General features: G+C 37.3%; 1 protein-coding gene and 1 pseudogene across 5 annotated transcripts in view; both read left to right on the forward strand.

Annotated features, from left to right (window-relative positions):
- The window catches only part of ZNF300 (zinc finger protein 300), a 42657-nt gene extending 20640 nt beyond the window's left edge, over positions 1–22017 (forward strand). The window contains exons 1-5 of one of the 5 annotated variants that reach the window (XM_054694252.1): positions 9487–9752; positions 11155–11198; positions 16015–16141; positions 16363–16483; positions 17404–22017. In XM_054694252.1, the coding sequence (XP_054550227.1) occupies positions 9692–9752; positions 11155–11198; positions 16015–16141; positions 16363–16483; positions 17404–18928 (1878 nt within the window). In that variant the 5' untranslated portion in view covers positions 9487–9691 and the 3' untranslated portion in view covers positions 18929–22017. Of the gene's footprint in view, positions 1–9486; positions 9753–10205; positions 10291–11154; positions 11199–16014; positions 16142–16362; positions 16484–17403 lie in introns of those variants that run through there. The other 4 variants (XM_054694253.1, XM_054694254.1, XM_054694256.1 and 1 more) reach the window with 4 other exon arrangements.
- Positions 1022–6987, forward strand: LOC119242881 (obg-like ATPase 1; annotated as a pseudogene).
- Positions 22018–22396: the final 379 nt, after the last annotated feature.

A 22396-nucleotide genomic window follows, 5' to 3' on the forward strand; every position in this document is an offset into this window, starting at 1 on the left:
TTCTGTATCCTATTTCTTGGATTCAGCCTCTTTATCTTTTTCTTTCAGCATCTCCATCTTAAGCTTCCTGTGTTGATCCATTCTTTCCATGTGTTTTGTCTCTTTTACCCCCATTAGTTGACACGTGGCACTGTTTTGGGATCTTCTTTGAAATAAAGGGGAGAAGGGAGAGTATGGGAACTTAAGAGCCAAAATATCTCAAGTAACTGTTTACTGTCTTAGGGTTGGGGGAGGATATGCTAAGGTTGTGGACCTATACTGCTGCTTCCCTCACCATGATCAGTGCTTGCTTCCCAGGTTCCTGTCTCTGCATATAGAACTCCATGGTTTATAAAAGATTCTCTCCTGTCTCAGAAAAACTCACTTCCAGGGGAGTGAGGAATGGGGGAATGATTCTCATCCACTGTTTATCCTATAACCACTTCAACACTCTGAGACTGATCAGTCTGTCCCATGTTCGGTCAGCAAGCAGCATAGTATTTCACACTCACTGCACAGGTTCCTGTGCCAGTCTGGGCAACCAGAACCTATGGGCTCCCCAGCTTGTACATATGCCAGGAATGGCCACCTCCATATTCCAAGTTCTCCTCCACGTCTCTGATACAAAACCTCAAAGCACCCACCTCAAGGAGAAAAGGATCTGAGTCAATTTAGTGATGCTAGTGATGACTTGGTGAGAATTATGTGTGGATGATAGTTGCTTTTTTCATCTGAGGGAGAGACTTGTCTACAGCCAGTTATGCCACCAGTCACTGTGCCATCAAACTTTCAGCTTTTCATCATTGATTATAATGTTTTTTAAATATTTTATTTTATATAATTCTTTTTTAAGAATATGAGTTATTTATTTATGATAGCATAACATGTTAAACAGATGTATGTATGTACATCTAAACTTTAGAAAGATCTCCCAGTTAATAAAAGCAAATTCAATCTTGTCTAGACCCATAATACTTTCTAGGTAAAAAACAATGAAAGAAGCAAATGTGATTGCCCAGACTTTGGAAATAAAGACAGGAAGATGAAGGTAAACTCTTCAGTAATGAAGGTCAAATGCCAAATGAAGTCATTTGGATAAATTTTTTTTATTATTTAAATTTCATTTTTTATATTCCCCATACAATTACAACCCCCTTATTTTGACCCCAAGCCCTCCTTTCCCCACCCCCACAACTCCCATAGAGTGTCTCTGGTTCATAGTTGTTTGTTGATTTTGATATTTTCTTTCTTATACTTATTCAGGTATATTCCCCATACAATTGCACCCGCCCCCTTAATTTGACTATAGTTCTTCCTCTCCCCACTCCTTCCTAATCCCCCCCCATAGTGTGTCTCTGGTTTATAGTTGCTTGTTGATTTTGATTATTACTTTGCATGGATTAGTCTTTTTCCTGGCCTCTTATTTAGGTTTTCAGAATTCCTGCTATGAGTGAGACCATCCGGTATTTTTCTTTCTGGCTTATTTCACTGAGCATGATCCCTTCTAGCTCCATCCATGTTACTGCAAACTGCATGTGTTTATCTTTTTTGATTGCTGAGTAATATTCCATTGGTATATGTACCACATCTTCTTGATCCAGTCATCTATTTTTGGGCATTTGGGTTGTTTCCATATCTTAGCTATTGTAAATAGTGCTGCTATAAACATAGGCATGCAGGTGCCCTTTGGAATTACTGTTTCTGTGTCCTTTGGGTGAATACCTAGGAGTGGAATTGCTGGATCATATGGAAGCTCTATGTTTAGTAGGTCAAGAAATCTCCACACAGCTCTCCATAGTGGTTGGATCAGTTTGCACTCCCACCAGCAATGCAGGAGAGTTCATTTTTCTCCATACCCTCGCCAACATTTGTTGTTGCTAGTTTTTTTAATATGTGCCATTCTCACTGGTGTAAGATGGTATCTCATGGTAGTTTTGATTTGCATTTCCCTGATGACAAGTGATGTTGAACATTTTTTCATATGCCTGTTGGCCATTTGCATTTCCTCTTCAGAGAAGTTTCTTTTTAGCTCTTCTGCCCATTTTTTGACTGGATTATTTTCTTTGTTGTTGTTGAGTCTCATCAGCTCTTTGTAGATTTTTGTGATCAGTCTTTTATCATTAGTGTTGTGTGCAAAAATGTTCTCCCAGTCAGTGGGGTTTCTCTTTATTTTTGTTATTGTCTCTTTTGCTGTGCAGAAGCTCTTTAATTTGATGTAGTCCCAGTTGTTTATCTTTGCCTTCACTATCACTGCTTTGGGTAATGTGTCTGTAAAGATGTCTTTGATGTGCATGTCATGTAGTGTTTCGCCTATATTTCCTTCTATGTATTTTATGGTTATAATGTTAAATGTGGGCTTGCTGTGAAGGGCCTTCATTATGTGGAGGTACCTTATTTCTATACAAAAATTTGAGAGGATTTTTACCAAGAAAAGATGTTGAATTTTATAAAATGAATTTTCTGCAAATACTGAGATAATCAATGATTTTTATCCTTCATTTCACTAGTGTGATTTATTAGGCATCTCATGTTGAAACATTTTTGTATCACAGGGATAAATTTCATTTGATTATGGTGTATGTTCTTTACTTTTTTTAATCAAGGTAATATTGGGATACCCTCATGAGATATTACACCATGGTAAACCCATCACCAACTCAACCATATTCCACCTGGTGTATGTGCTTTAAATGTGCTCTTAAAATTGGTTTACTAATATTTTGTTGAGAATTTTGTAACAGTCTTCATGAGGGATATTTACTACAGTCTTCTCTTCTTGTAATATCCTTCTCTGCTTTGTTTGACAATAATTCTTGGCTGGAAAAGTTAGTTTAGAAGTGTTTCTTCCTTTTCTATGTTTCTATGTAGAAGACTTTGGGAATAATTGGCATCATTTCTTTAAATATTTAGCAGAATTAATCCATGAGGATATCTAATCCTTAGCTTTTCTTTTATAGTAGGGTTTGATTACTGCTTCAGTCTGCTTACTAGTATTTCTCTGTTCAGATTTTCTATTTCTTAATAATTTATTCTTGATAGGTTGTATATTTCTAGGAATTCATCCTTTTCTGTTACCCAATTTGTTGTAAACAACAGTTTAAAGAAGTTTTTTGTGACTCATTGCATGTTGTAATGACTCCTCTATCATTTATACTTTTATTTGAGGTCTTTTGTTCTTGGATGTCTAGTTAAAGAATTGTCAGTTTTGTTTAAAACTCTTTCAAAAGTGTTTACCAAAACACAGCTCCTAATATTGCTGATTTTTCTATTGTCTTTCTGTTCTTTATTTCACATATTTCTGCTATGATTTTTTTAAAATCATCTTTCTTCCTTCTGATAACAGGGTTTATTTTGTTCGTCTTTTACTGGTTCTTGATGTGTAAAGTAGAATTATTTATTTGAAATTTTTCTTTTTTTTTTCACGTAGGTATTTGTTTGGTTTCTCTGTGATCCACGTAATAGTGAAATCATCCAGTATTTACCTTTCTTCTACTGCCTTGTTTCATGTGGGCTAATCCCTTCATGTTCCATACATGTTACAAATGGCATGAATTTATCATTTTTGATTGCTAAGTAGTAATCAGTTTTGTATATCTACCATATCTTCTTTATCCCCTCATAATATCCTGGGGCATTTTGTTTATTTCCACATCTTGGCTATTATAACAGTGCTGCTATAAACATGGAAATACATGTTTCCATTCAAATTAGTGCTTCTGTGTTCTTTGGGTAGATACCTCGCCGTGGAATTTCTGGGTCATATGGCAGATCTATTTTAATCTTTTGAGGAGCTTCCATACTTCTTTCCACATGAGCAGGACCGATACACATTCCCACCAAAAGTAAAAAATCTTCCTTTTTCCCTATATTCTCAGCAACATTTGTTGTTTCTGGATTTTTCATCTGAGCTAGTCTCACATCTACTATGAGGTGGTATCTCAATGTGGTTTTGGTTTGCATTTCCCTGACAATAAGTAATAACGTACATTTTTTCCTATGCCTGTTAGTTCTCTGCCCGTCTTCTTTGGAGAAGTGCCTATCAAGCTCTCCTGCCCATTTTTTTATGTGGTTCTTTGTTTTATTTTTGCTGAGTGATATAGACTCTTTGTAGATATTCAATGTCAGTCCCTTGTCAGATATTGGTGAGCAAGTTTTTTCTCCCATTAAGCAGAGTGTCCCTTTGTTTTTGGTTAGTCTCTTTTGAAATACAGAAATTTTGTATTTTGATGTAGTCCCAGTTATTTATAATCTCCTTTGTTTTCCCTGCTTCTTGGAAGTGAATCCTCAAAGATATTTCTGAAATTTATGTCATGGTTTTTTTGGCCTATACTTTCTTCTACATATTTTATGATTTCAAGTCTTACATCCAAGTCTTTTATCCATTTTGAGTTCATTTTAGTGAATGGTGTGAGATAGTGATCTAGTTTCATTCTTTTGCATGTGAAGGGCTAATTTTCCCAACACTATTTATTGAAAAGGCTTTCCTTATTCTAGTGTATATACTTCACTCCTTTATCATATTTGTTGTCCAATATGTCTGATTTTATTTCTGGGCTCTCATCTCATTCCATTGGTTTGTATATCTGTTTTTGTTCTAGTACCATGCTTAATTATTGTGGCTTTATAGCATAGCTTAAAGTTCTTTCCCTTTTTAGTCAAAAAAGTTTTGGCTTTTTGGGGGATCTTGTGGTTATATATGAATTTCAGTAATGTTTGTTCTATTTCTTTAAAGAATGGGAAACCAAAACTTGTGCAATACAATTCAAAAATACTTAACTTGAAGGAAACCTGCACACCTGTGTTTATTGCAGCACTATTAACAATAGCTAAGAAATGGAAATAACCCAAATGTCCCCAAACAGATGAACAGATTAAGAAGATGTGTCAAATATACACAATGGATTTGTATTTTCGTGATGTGATGTTGGATTATTTTTTCACACACTTATTGGTCATTTGTCTTGTTACGTTGTATGGCATGGGATGAAAAAGTATTACTAAGAGTTCATGTGTGGAACAAAGAGAAGCCTAGAGGAACTCTAGGTTTGTATTACATCAAACCTATACATCAATTGGGGAATAATTAAAAATCTTTTTGATTTTAAGTCTTCAAAGCAATGGCCATAGTATAGCTCTCCACTTATTTTACTTCTTTGAATAACATCGTATCATTTTCTTCCTAAAGATCCTATAGATGTTTTGTTAAGGGTAAGCCTTAAACTGAAAGGTGATAGGAAAATGGTGGAAAGTGATGTTGAAACTGTAGCCTGCTACATTGCTGAACTCATCCATTAGAAGATTTAGATATAATTTTGGTAAATTAATGTGGATTTTCTCCATGGACAATCATTCATGCTATTTGTTTGTTAGGGGGGGTTACATCTTCCCTTCCTAATCTGAATGCTTCTGATTTTGGTTTTCGTGTGTTATTTTAGAGTGTTTCCAGTACTTTTCTGAATTAGAGTCATGAGAGCACTGATCTAGTAGAGGAAACATCCAGTCATCTGTTTCTTAATAGGTTCATCTTTAGATGCTCTTTACCAAGTTGAGGAAATTTCCCTCTATTTCTACTTTGCTGAGAGTATTATCAGTGGGTGTTGGATTTCTGTAAAATGCCTTTATCATGTCAATTTACATAATCATATACTTTTTTGGTATCTTGATAGGTGGGAGATGTTGGTTAATTTTCAAATTTGTGAGATAGTTTGCATACCTGGAATATACCACACTTTGCACAGCTCTTATAATGTTGTTGGGTTTGGTTTGGTAGAATTTTCTTGAGAATATTTCTGCTGAAGTTCATGACAGTCTGTTTCCTTCCTGCCTCTTGCTGCTGCTGGTACCCTGTGGCATTACCCATGAAAAGGTAGATGACAGAATTAAACCACCCCCAGTCATTGGAAGATTTAGAAACTCACTGAAAATTGGTATTGCTGGATGGTCAAACATTGTGAAAGTCTACCTTCTTCAATGTATTAACCAATAGCAAGGGTTCAATAGAAAACGTCCCATTCTGCACTATTGATCATAACTAGAGCAGAGTACCTGTGCCAGATCAAAGTTTTGCTTTCCTTGCCAGTACCATAAATAGTAAGCAAAATGCCTGCCTTTGTAAATGTAGTGGCTATTGCAGGCCTTGTGAGAGCCACTCATAATGAGCAAGGTCTGAGAAATGCCTTTTTATCTCATATAAATGCCTATGATGGAATCTTTCATCTAAACTGTGCTTTTGAAGATACCATGCATGTTGAAGGAAGTGTAGATCCTATTCAAGATATAGGAATAATACACAAAGAGCTTCAGCTTAAAGATGAGGAAATGATTGAGCCATTACAGACAAACTAGAAAAGGTGGCTGTGAGAGAAGGAGATTAAACAAAAACAACCTAAAAGCTGAAAATGATATAATGTGCAAAATCAAATTGTGAGTTATAGATCAAAAGAAACCTGTCTGCTCCTATCGTGATTATGACAAATGAAGTATTAAATAAACACTTATTTCTAATGTCAAAACCAAAGTCTAATTGGTGAATCTTTCTGGAAAAGACTACTTTAGAAGGAAAAACAAATGGTTGATAAAAATTAAAGAGCAGGATAAGTATGACCCAGGTCATACTTGGTCATTGCTTTTAGAGGGGTCTTGGAACTCAAAGTTGCAAGAATTGAGTGCTGAGGAGAGACAGAAGTATTTGGAAGCAACATGACACACAATGCTTTGCCAAAACTCATTAAGGCCAGGTTTGCAACACACCAACTGGAATACTTTTTCATTGAAGGCTCAGATGAAGTATGTGCACGACCATCCAAAACTGGTCGTGCTGCAGGAAAAATTCACACAGATTTTGAAAAAGGATTCATTATGGCTGAATATTGAAATAAATAAAGTTCTGGAAATGTAGTCAAGACTGCTGGAAAGTATAGACAACAAGGCAGAAATTATATTGTTGAAAATGGAGACAGTATCGTCTTCAAATTTAATACTCCTCAGCAACTGAAACAGAAATTTTAGTTATTGCTCAGATAGAGGTATAACTTTTCAAAAGGTAGGTGTTTTTTAAATTAAAATTTCTGAAAACCGAAGGAATGGATAAAGTTGGGGTGGAAATCTGTGGACTTCTAGTGAGTCCTGGGCCTGGGACGTGACAGTGAGGGAAATCAGACATGGGGGACTGTCATGTCCAGCATGCAGTAACTCTTTATTGTCTTAGTGCTCATTATATACTATTTTAATTGCAGCAGGTGTAACATCAAAGCATACCATATAATGATAACACATATGAATGATTAGTCTACTTTCTTACTATTATCTATTTGCTTCAGACAGTAGGGTACCAGGTGGTTAGTTCTCATGCACATAATCTTATCGCCCCCTAGCTAGAGCTTGGAAGTTCGCTCATTATTTTTGTTATTCTAAGACTGTGGAGATGTAGAGGCCTGACTCCACATGGGTCACTTTCCGGGCACTCAACACCAAGTCCTGTCACTCAGAGGTTTTCCTCCGAGACGCATGAGTTTTCACGTGCCTTAGGGACTCAGGTCAAGGCCCTTCTGCTCACTGCGCAGGGTCTCTCCCAACAGAAATCTACAATTATTTTTGTTTTAAAATTAAAATACTGTGTATCTCCTACGAAATGTAAGCCCACTAAATGTGAACAGCTTTGGTCTTCACATGATTAAGACCCTACTCCAAATTGTAGAAGCTCTTCAGGAAGCATATTGCTCTCATGATACTTAGTTTCCTTCAGGTATGTCAAGCTTGACACATTTGACAGTGAGGACAATGTGACTTGCTTCTTTTGGAATCAACAGATAATACATGTTTTTACAGTACTCCACTCAAAACATATGACAAAACCCGAAAAAGAAACAGTCCATGAGAGTTATTAATCTGTGGTTTTCTTTCATTGTACTGTCTTGTTATAGTAATTTTGATAATAATATCCCAATAAAATGATTTGGGAAGTAATCACTCCTCTTCTAAATTGATGTTAATTCTTTAAATTCTAATTGAATTCTCAAGTGAAACCATCTTTTCCTTTTGCAAAATCTTTAACTTACAATCAAATTTTTACACAGCTATAGAATCATGCAAATTATTTATTTCAGCTTGGTTGAATTTCCATGTTTGAGGAAATGGCCCATTCCTTCTACCTTGTCAAATTTTTGAGGTAACATTGTTCATAAAAATTTTATTTCAGTACTTCAACATCTATAATAACTAATATTGAGCTCTGCAATTTCTACCATCCTTTACAGTTCTGGACTTTTTGTTGATATTTTTCTCATTATGAGCATCATTTTCAAATTTCTTATGTGCCTGATAATTGATGACAATTATTGCATATTTTACCTTGTTGGATACAAGATCCTTTTCTATCCCAATAAATAGCTTCGAACCTTTTTTCTGCAGTTCATTATAACTACTTGAAAACAGTTTGATCCTTTCGGGTTTGATTTGTTAGGGGCAACCAGAGCAACATTCTAATGGAGAGTTAAATATTTCCCATTTTTCAGGCAAGACCCTTCTAAAAACTCTTCCCAATGCCTCATGAATTATAGATTATTTCAGTCTGGTTAACAGAACAGGCGTGAATTTTGGCTTTTTGTGAGCTCCAGTTACTGTTTCTTTTTCCCTTTCAAGTATTTCTTGTCCCAATCTCTAACAGCTTTTTTGCACGCATACATTATTAACCAACACTCTCGTGATTATATGAAACCTCTACAAGTCTCTAGAGGTCTCTATAAGAGGTCAAAATTTCTTGCCCCTTTCTACAAAGCTTTCTCCTCTTTTATATTTTTCCTATCTTAAATTGCCTCACACAGAATCCCTGGGCATTCTGAAGTCTCTTAGCTTCCCACTTCTGTGCCTACATCCCTCATTTTTTTGCCAGTCTCCCATCTCTCTGCCTACATAGGCCCCTCTTTTGACCCCAGCACCACTTTCTCTTATTTGCTTTTCACCTTCCCTCTCTCTGATTTCCTCTTCCCCCTCTCAACTTTCTTTCTTTTTCCAGTTGGCCTCACCAACTCATTACTGCATTAGTACTTTCCCTTAGAGAATTACTTATAATGGCTATTGGCATAAAATTGATTACTCCTGTGCATGCCTTTCCGGGCCCTCAATGGGCTTGCGCATCCCTTTAGCCCTGCCTTTCCACAGAATTGCCCAGCAGAGGGATGTACCATTCCACGCGTTCACCCCTCTCGGCAAATAGAATCTCCCAAGGTGGACTGTACCATTCATTTACAAACGCATTTCAATGGACTTGTCAATGAGAATATTGTATCATCCCAATTCTCCCTCTTTCACCAAATGAAGTTTTCTAGACCACGTATTACTCCACTGTCTCCCCCAATTCTCCTATACAATCTCCGGAAAAATTGACAGCTTATTGGTTTGTATAATCTTCCTTTTCATTTTATTTCCTCCTCCCTTTTCTGCCGCGTTGGTTCATCCCACCGCCGGCGCAGGGAGATTGGGTAACAGTCGTCCGCCGTTCGCCGCTGACCGACGCTCAAGATGGCGGCTCCCATAGCACAGTGACCGGGAGCTGCCATGTTGCCTCCGGAACAAAGCGGTCCAGTACCGGAGCGGGCCAAACCGCCCTGTACGGAAAGGCGCCGGCTGGGAGGGTCCCGAACCCCGCTCCGCCAGACTAGAAGCCTGAGAGTTCGCCACTGTAGACATGACAGCTGCCCGAGGTTAAGTTGTGATGGGCGGTTCGGGACCTGGTATCGGAACCGCAGGTCCGCAGATGGTTCTGTGTGGTAAGAGTGAGTCTCTGGGACTGGGCATGGAGAGCGGCCAGAGAGATCAGTGAGTGGAGGTTTATGAAGTCTCCAGTGGCGGAAAGTGTGGGGTTGGTGTTGGGTTTGTTTGGGAGTTAGGGATGACGTGAGCTTCGCGATTAGTAATTGGGTGTGCCAGGGATGTGGTTGTGTGAGGGATCAGAAATGGCGTGTGGGGGTATTGATTAGTGGCGCTCGTGGTTTCTGGCTCCAGGGAATCAGTGATTGGTGAAGGGGCTGTGTGGACTGCAAGAGCAGGGCATCCATGTGGTCCTCAGGGATGGGTGTGGGGTGGGTCTGTGGGGGGATGTGATTGCTAGGGCCAGGAATTCAGATGATCAGCCCCAATTTATAGGGAAAGATTTTAATGTGCATTAAAATTTCCACAGGTCATAGGCAACCGTGAAGTTCGTAGAGGTCAAACTCTTTCTCAGTTAACAAGTTGCGTCCTTCGCCTGGTGTCCTCCTTTGAATGATCGGTTTAAAACAAGACCAAAGAAATCAAAAAGGATAGGATTATTATGTAAAGTGTGTTTTTAGACCTACTTCTTTCTCTCCTTCTAAGTTTATTGAAATTATTTTGTACTTTATGCAACAAATAGTATTCTTTTTCTCTTTGGGAAAAGAAATATAATATTATTTTTCTCTTTGGGAGGGGCTCACTCCTTGGAGACTTTGGTTTGTTGCTGATTTTGGATAACTATACAGAATCCGAAGGGGACCAGAAATTCTACAATATTCTCAATCTCCATATCTTTACCTTTGGCTCTGCGCTCTAGACACTCCATACTGCAGTCTTGGATCTTAAGCTTTGTGATCTAGGCGTTGGTGCCTAAGGACCTAGGTTTCTATAGCTGGGTCAATGGCTATGCTAATCTCTTCTACCCCCACCTCCAGCTCTTGGCAATGTGTGAGCCAGGTTTCTGGTCTTTTAGTACCCCCTTTCCAGTTTTTCTATTTTTGCCCTCCATCATCTGCATGACTCCTCCTTGGACTGGGAAAAATTTAACTGTGTACCTTCTCATACTGCAGTATATTCCTTTGTATCAGCGTGGTCCGAATACTTGTTTATTGCCTAATGAAAACATTCTACAACAGAACTGCTGGTTCATATGGGGAGCAATCAGTTGTTACTAACTCAACATGAAACATATTTTCATATCCATGCAATTAAAAACTTGTTCTATATTATGGTAATGTGGTCAGAAGAGGACTTTCTTACGGCTTTGCCAACCATTCTGTAAGGAACAAACAGCCTTCTCCTACAGTATATCCATCATTCACCTGACTTCTGCCAATGCTTATTTCTAGACTGGTGAATGGGAAAGATGTAGCCTAGATCTGGTCTGTAAAAATGGCCCTCTAATAACAAATTTTGTTTTTTCAGGCATCTGTCCTTTTAGAAGAGAGCAGAAAATGATGAAGTCCCAGGTGAGTGCTTTTATTTATCTTTTCATTTATTCATTTACTCATTCATTCATTCTAGTCCAGTATGGCTGATAAGGATAGAGAGGATGGATTGTGGAAATGATATTCACTCCTGTGAATTTGTGGGAGTGAATGGAGCTTGGATGGTCCTAAGGTAATAAGAGGAAAGGACATTAAGTTGTAGGCAGGGCTATGGAATCTCTACTGATAGTTTGAATTTTCCCAGTGGAATAGGAAACAAAGTCGTGAACTGAGCGCAAGGGTGGGGAAAGGAATTGGACATTATAGGAATGAGGAAAAATTCAGGTCCTCTAGATCCTTGACACTCAGAATGTGGTCTGCAGAAAAACAGATGACCTGGGATTTATTTGGTTATCACCAACTTCTCCCACACTGAATGAACCAAAATTTTCACTTTACCAAGATTTCAGATGATTCCTAAGCCTGTTGTTCTCACGTTTGCACACTGGAATTACCAGGATTTTAAAAATCTGGATACCCATATTCAATCTGTTTCCACCAGAGTATTTTGGGGGTATGTTCCTAGAGCCCACATTCTTTAAAATAACCCAGATGAAACTAATTTTGATGACCGAGTATTCTGGCTAGGTAAGCAAGTGAATGAATTCAGGAAAACCCTCCAGAAGTTAATGTTTTGGTATAAAAAGAGACCATTCTGGTGCACCCTGAGTTTTTCTCCAGCTCTATACTGCTGCATGTGTGCAGGTACATAATAGATCAGTGGTGTGGATTTAACAAGGGTTGGGATTTACCAAATAACGGAGAACAAGTGATGTTCTACCTTCTTTCTCGCTATTCTCACTTTTCCCCTTTTTAAATGGAATGGCTCAGTTTGCAGCTGTTCTATACTTTAGCTTTCAGGAAAAGATTTACCAGGAAGTTAAGAGTTGAGTGCAGTGGTGTGTACCATGTTTTTCCCCTGTGTACATCAGATTTTCCCATCAGAGTTATGCAAATAACTGATAATAATGTGGATTACCATTGTGTACATGTACATGGGATGTGGGACCCCATCATTTCTTTTTTATTTTTTTGCTTTCTTTTTCTCTTTCTAAAATTTATATCAGTTTCTAACTTCCTCTCGAATTCTTTTCTTTTTAATTATATTATATACATAGAAATTGTCTGCAAAGAAATGTGCCAGAAAAGTAACAATTGTTATTTCAACATAGCTAAATTATAGGAAATATTAGAGGTTTTTGGTTTTTTTTGTAACTCAGAAGCCATTGGTATGCATTTATTTATTTGTGTGTTTATATTTACATTTTCCTTTTTTACCTCTTTATCCTCTTTAGCCCACCTCCAACCCAATCCTGCCTCTGGTAACCACCAGTGTGCTCTCTGTAGCCACAAGCTTCATGTTTTTTTTTTTTTTTTCTTAATTCCACATACGAAAGAGATCATGTGATACTTTTCTTTGTCTGACTTATTTCACTTGGCATAACATCTTTAAGGTTCATTCATCCATTCATGTTGCAACAACATGATTTCATTCTTTTTTATGACTATAAAATATTCTGTTGTGTGTGTGTGCGTTTATACAATTGCTTTAACCATTCATCCATCAGTGGATACTTAGTTTGTTTCCGTGTTTTGAAAATTTTGTAAATAATATTGCAATGAGCATATGAATGTGGTGGTGCAGATATCTTTTTGAGATAATGATTTCATTACTTTCAGATATATACCCAGAATTGGGATTTTTACATTCTAAGTAAATTCTATTTTTAATTTTTTAGGGGTCTCCATACTGTTTTCCATACTGCTTGTACCAAATTATACCAATTTATATTCTCCACAAGAGTGCCCTTTTCTCTACATCCTCTCCAACATTTTTTATTTCTTGTCTTTTTGATAATTGTCATTTTAACAAGTATGAAGTGACATTGTGGTTTTGATTTGCATTTCCCTGATGATTAATGATGTGCACCTCTTTTCCTCACATGTTGGTTATATGTCTTATTTGGACTACTGTCTACTCAGATCTTCTGCCCATTTTTTAATAGGATTTTTTTTATTGTTTTTTTGTTTGGCTTTTGGTAATTGAGTGGTATGAGTTCTTTATGTATTTTGGATATTATCCTCTTTTAAGATCTATGATTGGGCCTCCCCGGTGGCGCAGCGTTTGAGCGCTGGGTTGCGAAGCTGCCCGCAGCCTCTGCGGCACCGGTTCGATCCCTGGCTGCTCCCCAGCCACCGGAGGAGGGTCCCACATGGCGCGCCGACCTCTCCTGCTGCCTGCTGCTCCCCTCAGCAGTGTACTTCAGTCCTTCTGCCTGCTCTGCTCCCCGCTCTGGCTCTGGTGAATTCTCTCACCCTCCCGCGCTTCTGACTGTACCCAGTGCTTGTATAAATAAATAAAAATAAATCTTAAACAAAAAATTAAAAAAAAAAAAAAGATCTATGATTTGCAAATATTTTGCCATTCCATAGGTTGCCTTATCATTTTGTTGATGATTTTCTTTACTCTGTAAAAGCTTTTTAGTTTGATTCAGTCATCCTTTCATTTCTATCTTTTCCGTTCTCTTAGTTACCCAAACCCTCAAGCCATAAATATTGTATATAAATTCCCACTAATTAGTCATCATATTTTCTTAAAATTATATGTATATTTGGTAAATTGAAGCATCCTAGCAACATCAGAGTGTTAGGATTACATCTATTAATTTCTCATTCGGAATGGATGTCCTCTACATTTCCCATTTATCTTTCTCATGTTACTGTTCTTCAGATGACAAGAAAAATATAATTGACTTATGGACAAAACTATTTTTAAATAAACATGAACTGTATTTCATTCTCTCTAATCTTCATTTCTTTTTAGCAAACATTTCTCAAGTACCCAATTATTCACTTGCTTATTGTGGGATATGTTGAGAAAATTTAGAAATGGTTCTTTCCTGGTAGAAATGCAGAGAAGAGCTCTAAAAATAGGCATGCAAGCAAAGAACCAATACAACAAAGAGAGGGGAGCAATCAGCTTTATACAGAAGTCAGTAATACAGGCTGAAAAGATTATCTCACATTTGATTATAAAGAAAGAATAAGTCTGGGAAGTGGCATTTTGCAAAAGTAAGAATGACAGTGATTTTAGGAAGATTCAGAGTTTGAGGAAAACTAAAGTGGAGATTATTTCTTGTAAAATTTGATTAAGGTGATATTAAAATAATAAAATATAAAAGATCTTGTTTACTATATCATGGAGGCAATGTGGACTGCAGTTGTCAAGAACCTAAGCTATCAAATCAGAATACCTGCTTTTAAATGTGGGTTAATCAATCATATATTCAGTGTGTAACCTCTGGCACATAGTTGCTTAACTACTATAATCCTCAATTTTCTCATATGCAAAATATGGACATTTACAGGGCTATTCTGAGGACAAATGGAGTGGTTGTTAGCTTGCAGTACAAATATGGTACTTGGTGTATGTATGATGAGAGAAAGCTCAAGATAATAGAGATAAGACCAATGCCAGGATATGATCAAAGGTCTTATTTTAAAACAGGAAAATGGTGCTATGTGAAACAATAATTCATTTTCATCCTGAAAACAGTATTTGATAAAGTAAAATATTTAGGGGAAAAAACAAAAAATTGTTTAAAATAATAAATCACTCTCTTGCCACTATTAGATGACAACTGTTGTGAATATAATGATAATGTAATTGAAATAGTCAGTTTTCCCTCTAGAAACATCAATAGTTCTAAACTTACCCAAGTCCTTTATTTTAATGTCACATTAATAATTTGTTGGATTTTTTTTTCATGAATGTTACCTGAAAATTGCATGTGTCTTTTCAGCAATGGCATTATAATTGGTCTACTTTATTATATGCATATATATGGGGAAATTGCTGGATTCAGGAGAAGCTATGATTATTTTCCTATAAAATAAGAGGATTAGGTTATGATCTTCAGGAACTCTAGACATTCTGTGATTCTGTGATTTTACTCAAAAGACCTCCTCTGCTCTAAAATTATTAAAATAAAATTATTAAAATGCTCCCACGTTTTGTTTTGTAATTTTTATAGTCTTAGATATTTTTCAGAGTTTACATTTTTGCTCCATCCAGAATGATGCTCTTTTTCTTCTATTTTCCAAGATGTAAGATACTGTGTATTCAATACTAAAGCTGCTGTAATGAAGTGCCACAAACAGGGAGGTTTTGCCTCATCATTCTGGAGACAGTGCTGTGACAGGCTGTCACTTCTGAGGTCTTTGAGGTTTCAGATCTCTTCTCTTGACTTGTAGATGACCATATTCTCTCCAGGTCTCTTCATTTTACCTTCCCTCTGTGCATCCATCTATCTGTTCAAATTTCTCCTTTAGATACAGATGTCAGTCATACTAGAATAGGTGCCACTCTGTTGACCTCATAAGAATTACACTGCAAACACCCTTTTTCAAAATAATGTCTCTTATGTCTTTGACATAAGAATTTTCTGGGGATACAATGACATAAGAATTTTCAGGGGATACAATTCAACCTATAATATGGATTCAGCATTATTCTTTTCCTGTCAACTAGTAATTTCAGTACTATCCATTGAATAATATATCTTCCTTCCAGTTATTTGAATGTTCCCATTATCATTTATTAAATTGCATTTGTATTAGGCAAGCATTTTAAGATTTACCTCTTCTGTTTTCTTGTTCTGGGTGGCTCTTCTTGCTAAAGATGGGATTTTACATTATTTTGCTCAAATACTATGATACAAAACTAGGTGTCAGTATAGTTTTGCATGCTATTGTAGAGAGTGATCACTTCAGATTGAATGGGAGTATATTGTTACAGGGGTCAGTATCATTCAAGGATGTGGCTGTGGATTTCACCCAGGAGGAGTGGCAGCAACTGGCCCCTGCTCAGAGGACCCTGTATAAGGATGTGATGCTGGAGAACTACAGCCACCTGGTTTCAGTGGGTAAGGATGGCTCCCTGCATAACTCAGTGTTGTCCAGTGCCTTTCCTTATCAGTTGCTGCAGTTAGGAGGTTCCTGACATATGCAATGACTTTTATGATCTCATGCCTTCCCAAATGGAGTTCATTTTTTTGCTAAGAGCCAACTGAACTCTTTCACTGTAGACCTCCTGACACTACTACATCTTTTCTTCTTGTCAGTATATGTGATTTCCATGTAATAGGGTATCCAGTTTCCAAACCAGAAGTCATCTCCAAGTTGGAACAAGGAGAAGACCCATGGATCATAAAGAACGAGCCATCAAATTGGATCTATCCAGATGAAATTCAGGCAGATGGGAGACAAGGAAAGTGGAATTTTTTTTTAATTGATTGTTTCCTGAGGCTTATGTTTCTGACCTTATTGAAATCTCTTATTCTTTGTCCCTGTGCTGAGAATTTAGTAGACATTCAGCAAATAACATGTATTAATAACACCAAAGGAGGAGGGCCTCCCCTGGGTGGCGCAGCAGTTGAGCGCTGGGTTGCAAGGCTGCCCACAGCCTCTGCCAGCGCCAGTTCGATCCCTGGCCACCGGCGAGGGTCCCACAAAATAATAATAATAATAATACCAAAGGAGGAGGGTGAAGTCAAACTGTTGGGAGAAGAATACATGAACAAAACCTTGGAGTTAGGCAAATATGGCATTTCTGGGAGAACTTTGAGAGAAAGTATGATAGGAGTAGTAGCATTTAAGTGTGGATTCGTGGTGTGACCCTGATACTAAATTCATAGCAAGAGCTTGGATTTTTCTGTTGTGTTAGCTATGTTAGTGAATTAGGAAAGTAAACTGAGGAGGATTAAAGTATTTTAAGCACAGAGGAGACCTTGTGTCTCCAGATAGCAGTGACAAGATAATAATAAGATGTGTATATAATAAGTTGGTTGTAAAATAAATGAATTAAAATGGTTAAAAACATTTCCATTCAGAAAATGGAAAAGTAAAGATTCTAGAAGAGTAATCTAAGATTAGAGTGACAATAACCCAGATACTTTTGTTCCCTTTGGGTGTAGTTTTTCCATGAATATTTCTCTTTAATATCATTATCTATCTGATGTCATATGGTATTCTGCAGTCATCAGGTCATCCTGTATGCTGTAATGTCTTCCTAGATAGCCTGTCTCTATCCTTGTTTTTTGAATTCATTAACTACGTTGGATCAATCATATGCTGTACTTCTATGCAATTGTAATTTTTTTTAACTGATTTTATCTTTCTTTCTTTTAGATATGTATAGTGAGCTTGACAACCCTCAGTCGTATATTTTGGGATCTTTTTCCTTCCATAATAAGATACTGAAAGGAATCACAAAGGATGGTTCCATATACTCTATTTTAAAAGTCTGTCAAGATGATGACCAGCTGCAAAGATGTGAGAAAAACCAAAGCAAACTTTTCAGAGAAGTCACAGTATTCAGTAACAAAACAGTGACTGTGCAGTCAGACCACAAATATAATGCTTTGGGAAAAATATTTCAAGAGTGCATTGGGACAGATAATTCAAGGCAAAGACACCATAACTATGATGCATTTAAAAAGAACTTGAAATCTAATATTGACCTGCCTGATTGTAGTAAGAGCTATTCAAGAAAAAATCCTAATGAATCTAATTGTAATCTTCAGAAAATTCACAGTGGAGTAATACCTTGTGATGATAATCAGTGTGGAAATGTTTTCAGCAATAAGCAATCTCTTTTTCAATATGGGAATGTTGAAGCTAGGGAAAAAACCTGTGTATGCATTACATGTGGAAAAGCCTTTGCTAAGAAATCACAGCTCATTGTCCATCAACGAATTCATACTGGAAAGAAACCATATAATTGTGGTGCATGTGGAAAAGCCTTCAGTGAGAAGTTTCATCTCACTGTACATCAGAGAACTCATACTGGTGAGAAACCTTATGAATGTTCTGAATGTGGAAAAGCCTTCTCTCAAAAATCATCACTCATTATACATCAGAGAGTTCACACTGGGGAAAAACCATATGAATGTAGTGAATGTAGGAAAGCCTTTTCCCAGAAATCATCCCTCATTATACATCAGAGAATTCACACAGGAGAGAAACCTTATGAATGTAGAGAGTGCGGTAAGGCTTTCTCCCAGAAGTCACAACTTATTATACATCATAGAGCTCATACTGGAGAGAAGCCATATGAGTGTACGGAATGTGGGAAAGCTTTCTGTGAGAAATCCCATCTTATTATACATAAAAGAATTCACACTGGGGAAAAACCCTACAAATGTTCTCAATGTGAGGAAGCCTTCAGCAGGAAGACAGAACTCATTACACATCAGTTAATTCATACTGGGGAGAAACCATATGAATGTACCGACTGTGGAAAGACCTTCTCCAGGAAGTCACAACTCATCATACATCAGAGAACACATACTGGAGAGAAACCCTATAAATGCAATGAATGTGGAAAGGCCTTCTGTCAGAAATCACATCTCATTGGACACCAGAGAATTCACACAGGAGAAAAACCGTATGTATGCACTGAATGTGGGAAAGCCTTCTCTCAGAAATCCCACCTTCCTGGACATCAACGAATTCATACAGGAGAGAAACCTTACATGTGTGCAAAATGTGGAAAGGCTTTTTCCCAGAAGTCAGATCTTGTTTTACATCAAAGAATTCATACTGGAGAAAGACCTTATCAGTGTGCGCTATGTGGGAAAGCCTTTATCCAGAAATCACAGCTCACTGTACATCAGAGAATTCATAACGGTGGTAAAATCACAATGAACTAAGCACAGAAAAGCCTTTAGTATTAGTTCAAGCCTTAATAAACCCTAAAAACTTGATTAATTTGATCAGTGTCTGGAAGACATCTTTATAGATAAAGTTTTACATGTTTGTAGTGTGATCATATCCTTTTTCAGCAATGATCATGGATAATTATTAAATGAAGGACATTTTCAACATGGCATGTAAATCTAAAGTCATGAATTACATGGTCAGTAGAACAAATTATGTACATAGAATATTGTCAAGTTGCATATTCCTTATACCACATCAACAATGATTATTGTGAAATTGCTAGTATTAGCTTGGCATGAGTTTGGCCATATAGTAACTGCCTATAAAAGACATAAGAAAGTTGGAATAGAAAAAAAAGTCAGTTCCTAGAAACTACACTATAAGGATACTCTTAGTATGACCATAGATACTTGTAAAAATTCTTATACAAAGATAAAAAGATAGCTTGATCAGATTCAATAAAGTTCATGTTTATGTGTTTTCTCATCTCAAGCACATAGTTGACTTGTACCTCTGGAAACATGCTAGACCTTGATTTTGATGCTACTTTATCAGGCTCTCCCTGGGAATCTGTTATGGTGGAAAGTCTGTTATGGTACCAAAGTTAAATGATCTTGGCATTTAATAATGGCTCAATTACTCAGACTGTGTGACATTAGGCAAACCTTCAGAACATTGTTTTTCTTATCAGTAATTTGAAAGTACATTGTAGAGCACATTTTCAATAAGTATTAATTTTATCTGTCTTTATCCTCCTTCCATGGGATGCTAAAAGTAGTGTGCAAAAGCCACACCTTCACTTGCTTCACACTCCAGGTGCTGTGCTCTTGGTCTCCTATTCCTGTAACTGTCCGTTTTACTATCTTTTACTAATGGCTTGATTCTTGGTATGTTAAAGTGACATTTTATTATACACTTTATTTTTCACATAGACATATAAACTCTGCTGTTTGTACATGTCTAGTGTCTTTTCAGTTCCTTTCTGACCCAGTGCCTCAGCCCCAACTATTCCTTGGGAATTGAGGACACCTACAGAGGAAAACTCAGAGTGGGAAATCATGCCCAGCATAGATTTGAGAATTTGATTTCTCTGAAATGCCCCCTACCCTTCTTTCTGTGGTTCTACCTATTCCTCCATAAGCTGCTTTGGTTAATGACGCCTCGTGGAGAGCCCTATGTGAGTGTATATTTGCCTGGGATGAGGGTATCTGTATGAACAAACCTGATTTAACCATATTTGCATAGTTCATCACATAGTTCCCACTTGATTCCATCATGTTTTCTGCCCTCCTGATTTTCCTGAATTGCTGAATTTACTGTGAAAAGATGGGCCCCTTCTGGGCCAGAAGGTCTGCACAGGAGAGGGCTCACCTCACAGGGGACATCTCATGCATTGAACTGCCTTGAATTTCCTCATGTAAGATGTCCCAGCTGGCCTTTATGATGGCATGAGGACAAGAGATCACATTGGGAACACACAGAAATTTAGTGTAGAGGGAGTTAGATATAACAAAGTTTCACAGTTGCACCCTCCACACCTCTCATTTGGTACTTCCAATGGGTTTCTGTAAAAATTCTATATCAGACTTGCCACCTTGGTCGAACACTTGACTATTTTTAGCTGTTAGGAGCTAGCCCATGGAATGGGGCAAGAGAAAGAAGTAATAGGCATAAGGTTAGCAAAAGAAAAGTAAAATGGACACTATTTGCAGATGATGCAATTATATATAAAAATATTTACTAGTTATTAAAAATGGCCAGTTTCTTGTATAAGTTGCTGTATACAATTTTAATACTAAAAAATAAACATTCTGGGCCTCCCCGGTGGCACAGCGGTTGAGCACTGGGTTGCAAAGCTGCCCGCAGCCTCTGAAGCACCAGTTCGATCCCCGGCTGCTCCCCGGCCACCGGAGGAGGGTCCCACATGGCTCACAGACCTCTCCTGCCGCCCGCTGCTCCCCTCAGCAGTGTACTTTGGTCCTTCTGCCTGCTCTGCTCCCCGCTCTGGCTCTGGTGAATTCTCTCACCCTCCCGTGCTTCTGACTGTACCCAGTGCTTATATAAATAAATAAATAAATCTTTAAAAAAAAAAAGTGTTAAAAAAATAATAAAATAAACATTCTTCAAACCAATAATAGTGAAGTTTTATAGATACTATTTACATTAGCATCACAAAGTGCAGGAACCTCTATGGAAAGTTGTATAACCTTATTGAATAAAATTAAATTTAATGATAATGACAAAAGACTGGAAAGATCAATGTTAAAGATAGTTTTCCCCAAAGTGATTTCTATATTATTGGGGGAATTGGGGAAAGAAAATAAAATCCAGAGAAGCAAGCCCATTTATGATAGAATTAACTCATTTCATTATTGAACAACAAAATACCATATCCCCCCATGTAAGTAGCAAATGGCTATAAATTTGTAGTGTCTTTTTACCTTTTTATATAGAGTTAATTATGCAGTTGTTAGAAATCATCCTACTGTTTGTAAATTATAGATAATTCAATTTTCATCCATGGTTGCGCTGTGCTTACTGATGTCCAGTTTTACAAATTATCAAGCTTCCTCTGATTCCTTATTTATCAGTACTTTCTCCCACAGTTGTCCATGTCACTATATTTAGTGCATATGATTAGTCATCTTTCAACATTTCTGATAAACTTAAATCAGTTTAATTTCTCATGGAGATTTTTGCCTATATTTTCTTCTATGTATTTTATGGTTTCAGGTCTTACATTCGAATCTTTTATGCATTTTTTTTTTTATTTTGGTGTGTGGTGTGAAAGCTTTTTCATTCTTTTGCTTGCAGCTGTTCAGTTTTCCCAGCACCACTTAATTGAAGAGGGTTTCCTTTCTCCAGTGTATATCTTAACTCCTTTGTGTAGATTAACTGTCCATATAGGTGTGGTTCTATTTCTGGTCTCTCAATTCTACACCAATGGTCTGTATTAGCTGTTTTTGTTCCAGCAACTCTGCTTTGATTGTTACAGTTTTGTGTATTATTTTGAAGACTGTGAGTGTGGTGCTTCCTGTCTTCCTCTTTTTTCTCAGTATTGTTTTGTTTATTTGGGGTCTTTCTGATTTATGATTTTATTTTTTATATATATTTTCTTAAGATTTATTTATGCATACAAGAACTGGGGTACAGGCCAGAGGTTCAGAGGGTGAGAGGTTTTACCAGAGACAGTGGGAAGCAGAACAGGCAGACTGAGTGAAATACACTGCTGAGGGGAGCAGCAAGCGAGACAGGAGAGGTCTGCTGTGCCACGTGGGTCACCTCCCTGGCAGTGGATCAAATTCGTGCTGATAATAGCCGCAGATTGCTTCCTAGTGCTGACGCTTAACTCCTTGTGCCAGAGAGGCCCCTGTTTTTATATATTTTTATTTTATATATTTTTTACATTGTTCTTCATTTTTGTACAATGTGTGCTTTCTCACCTCAGTTATAGTCCC

This window comes from Talpa occidentalis, unplaced genomic scaffold, assembly GCF_014898055.3.
Source record: "Talpa occidentalis isolate TD23 unplaced genomic scaffold, MPIMG_talOcc4v2.1 talOcc4.13, whole genome shotgun sequence".
NCBI lineage: Eukaryota > Metazoa > Chordata > Mammalia > Eulipotyphla > Talpidae > Talpa > Talpa occidentalis.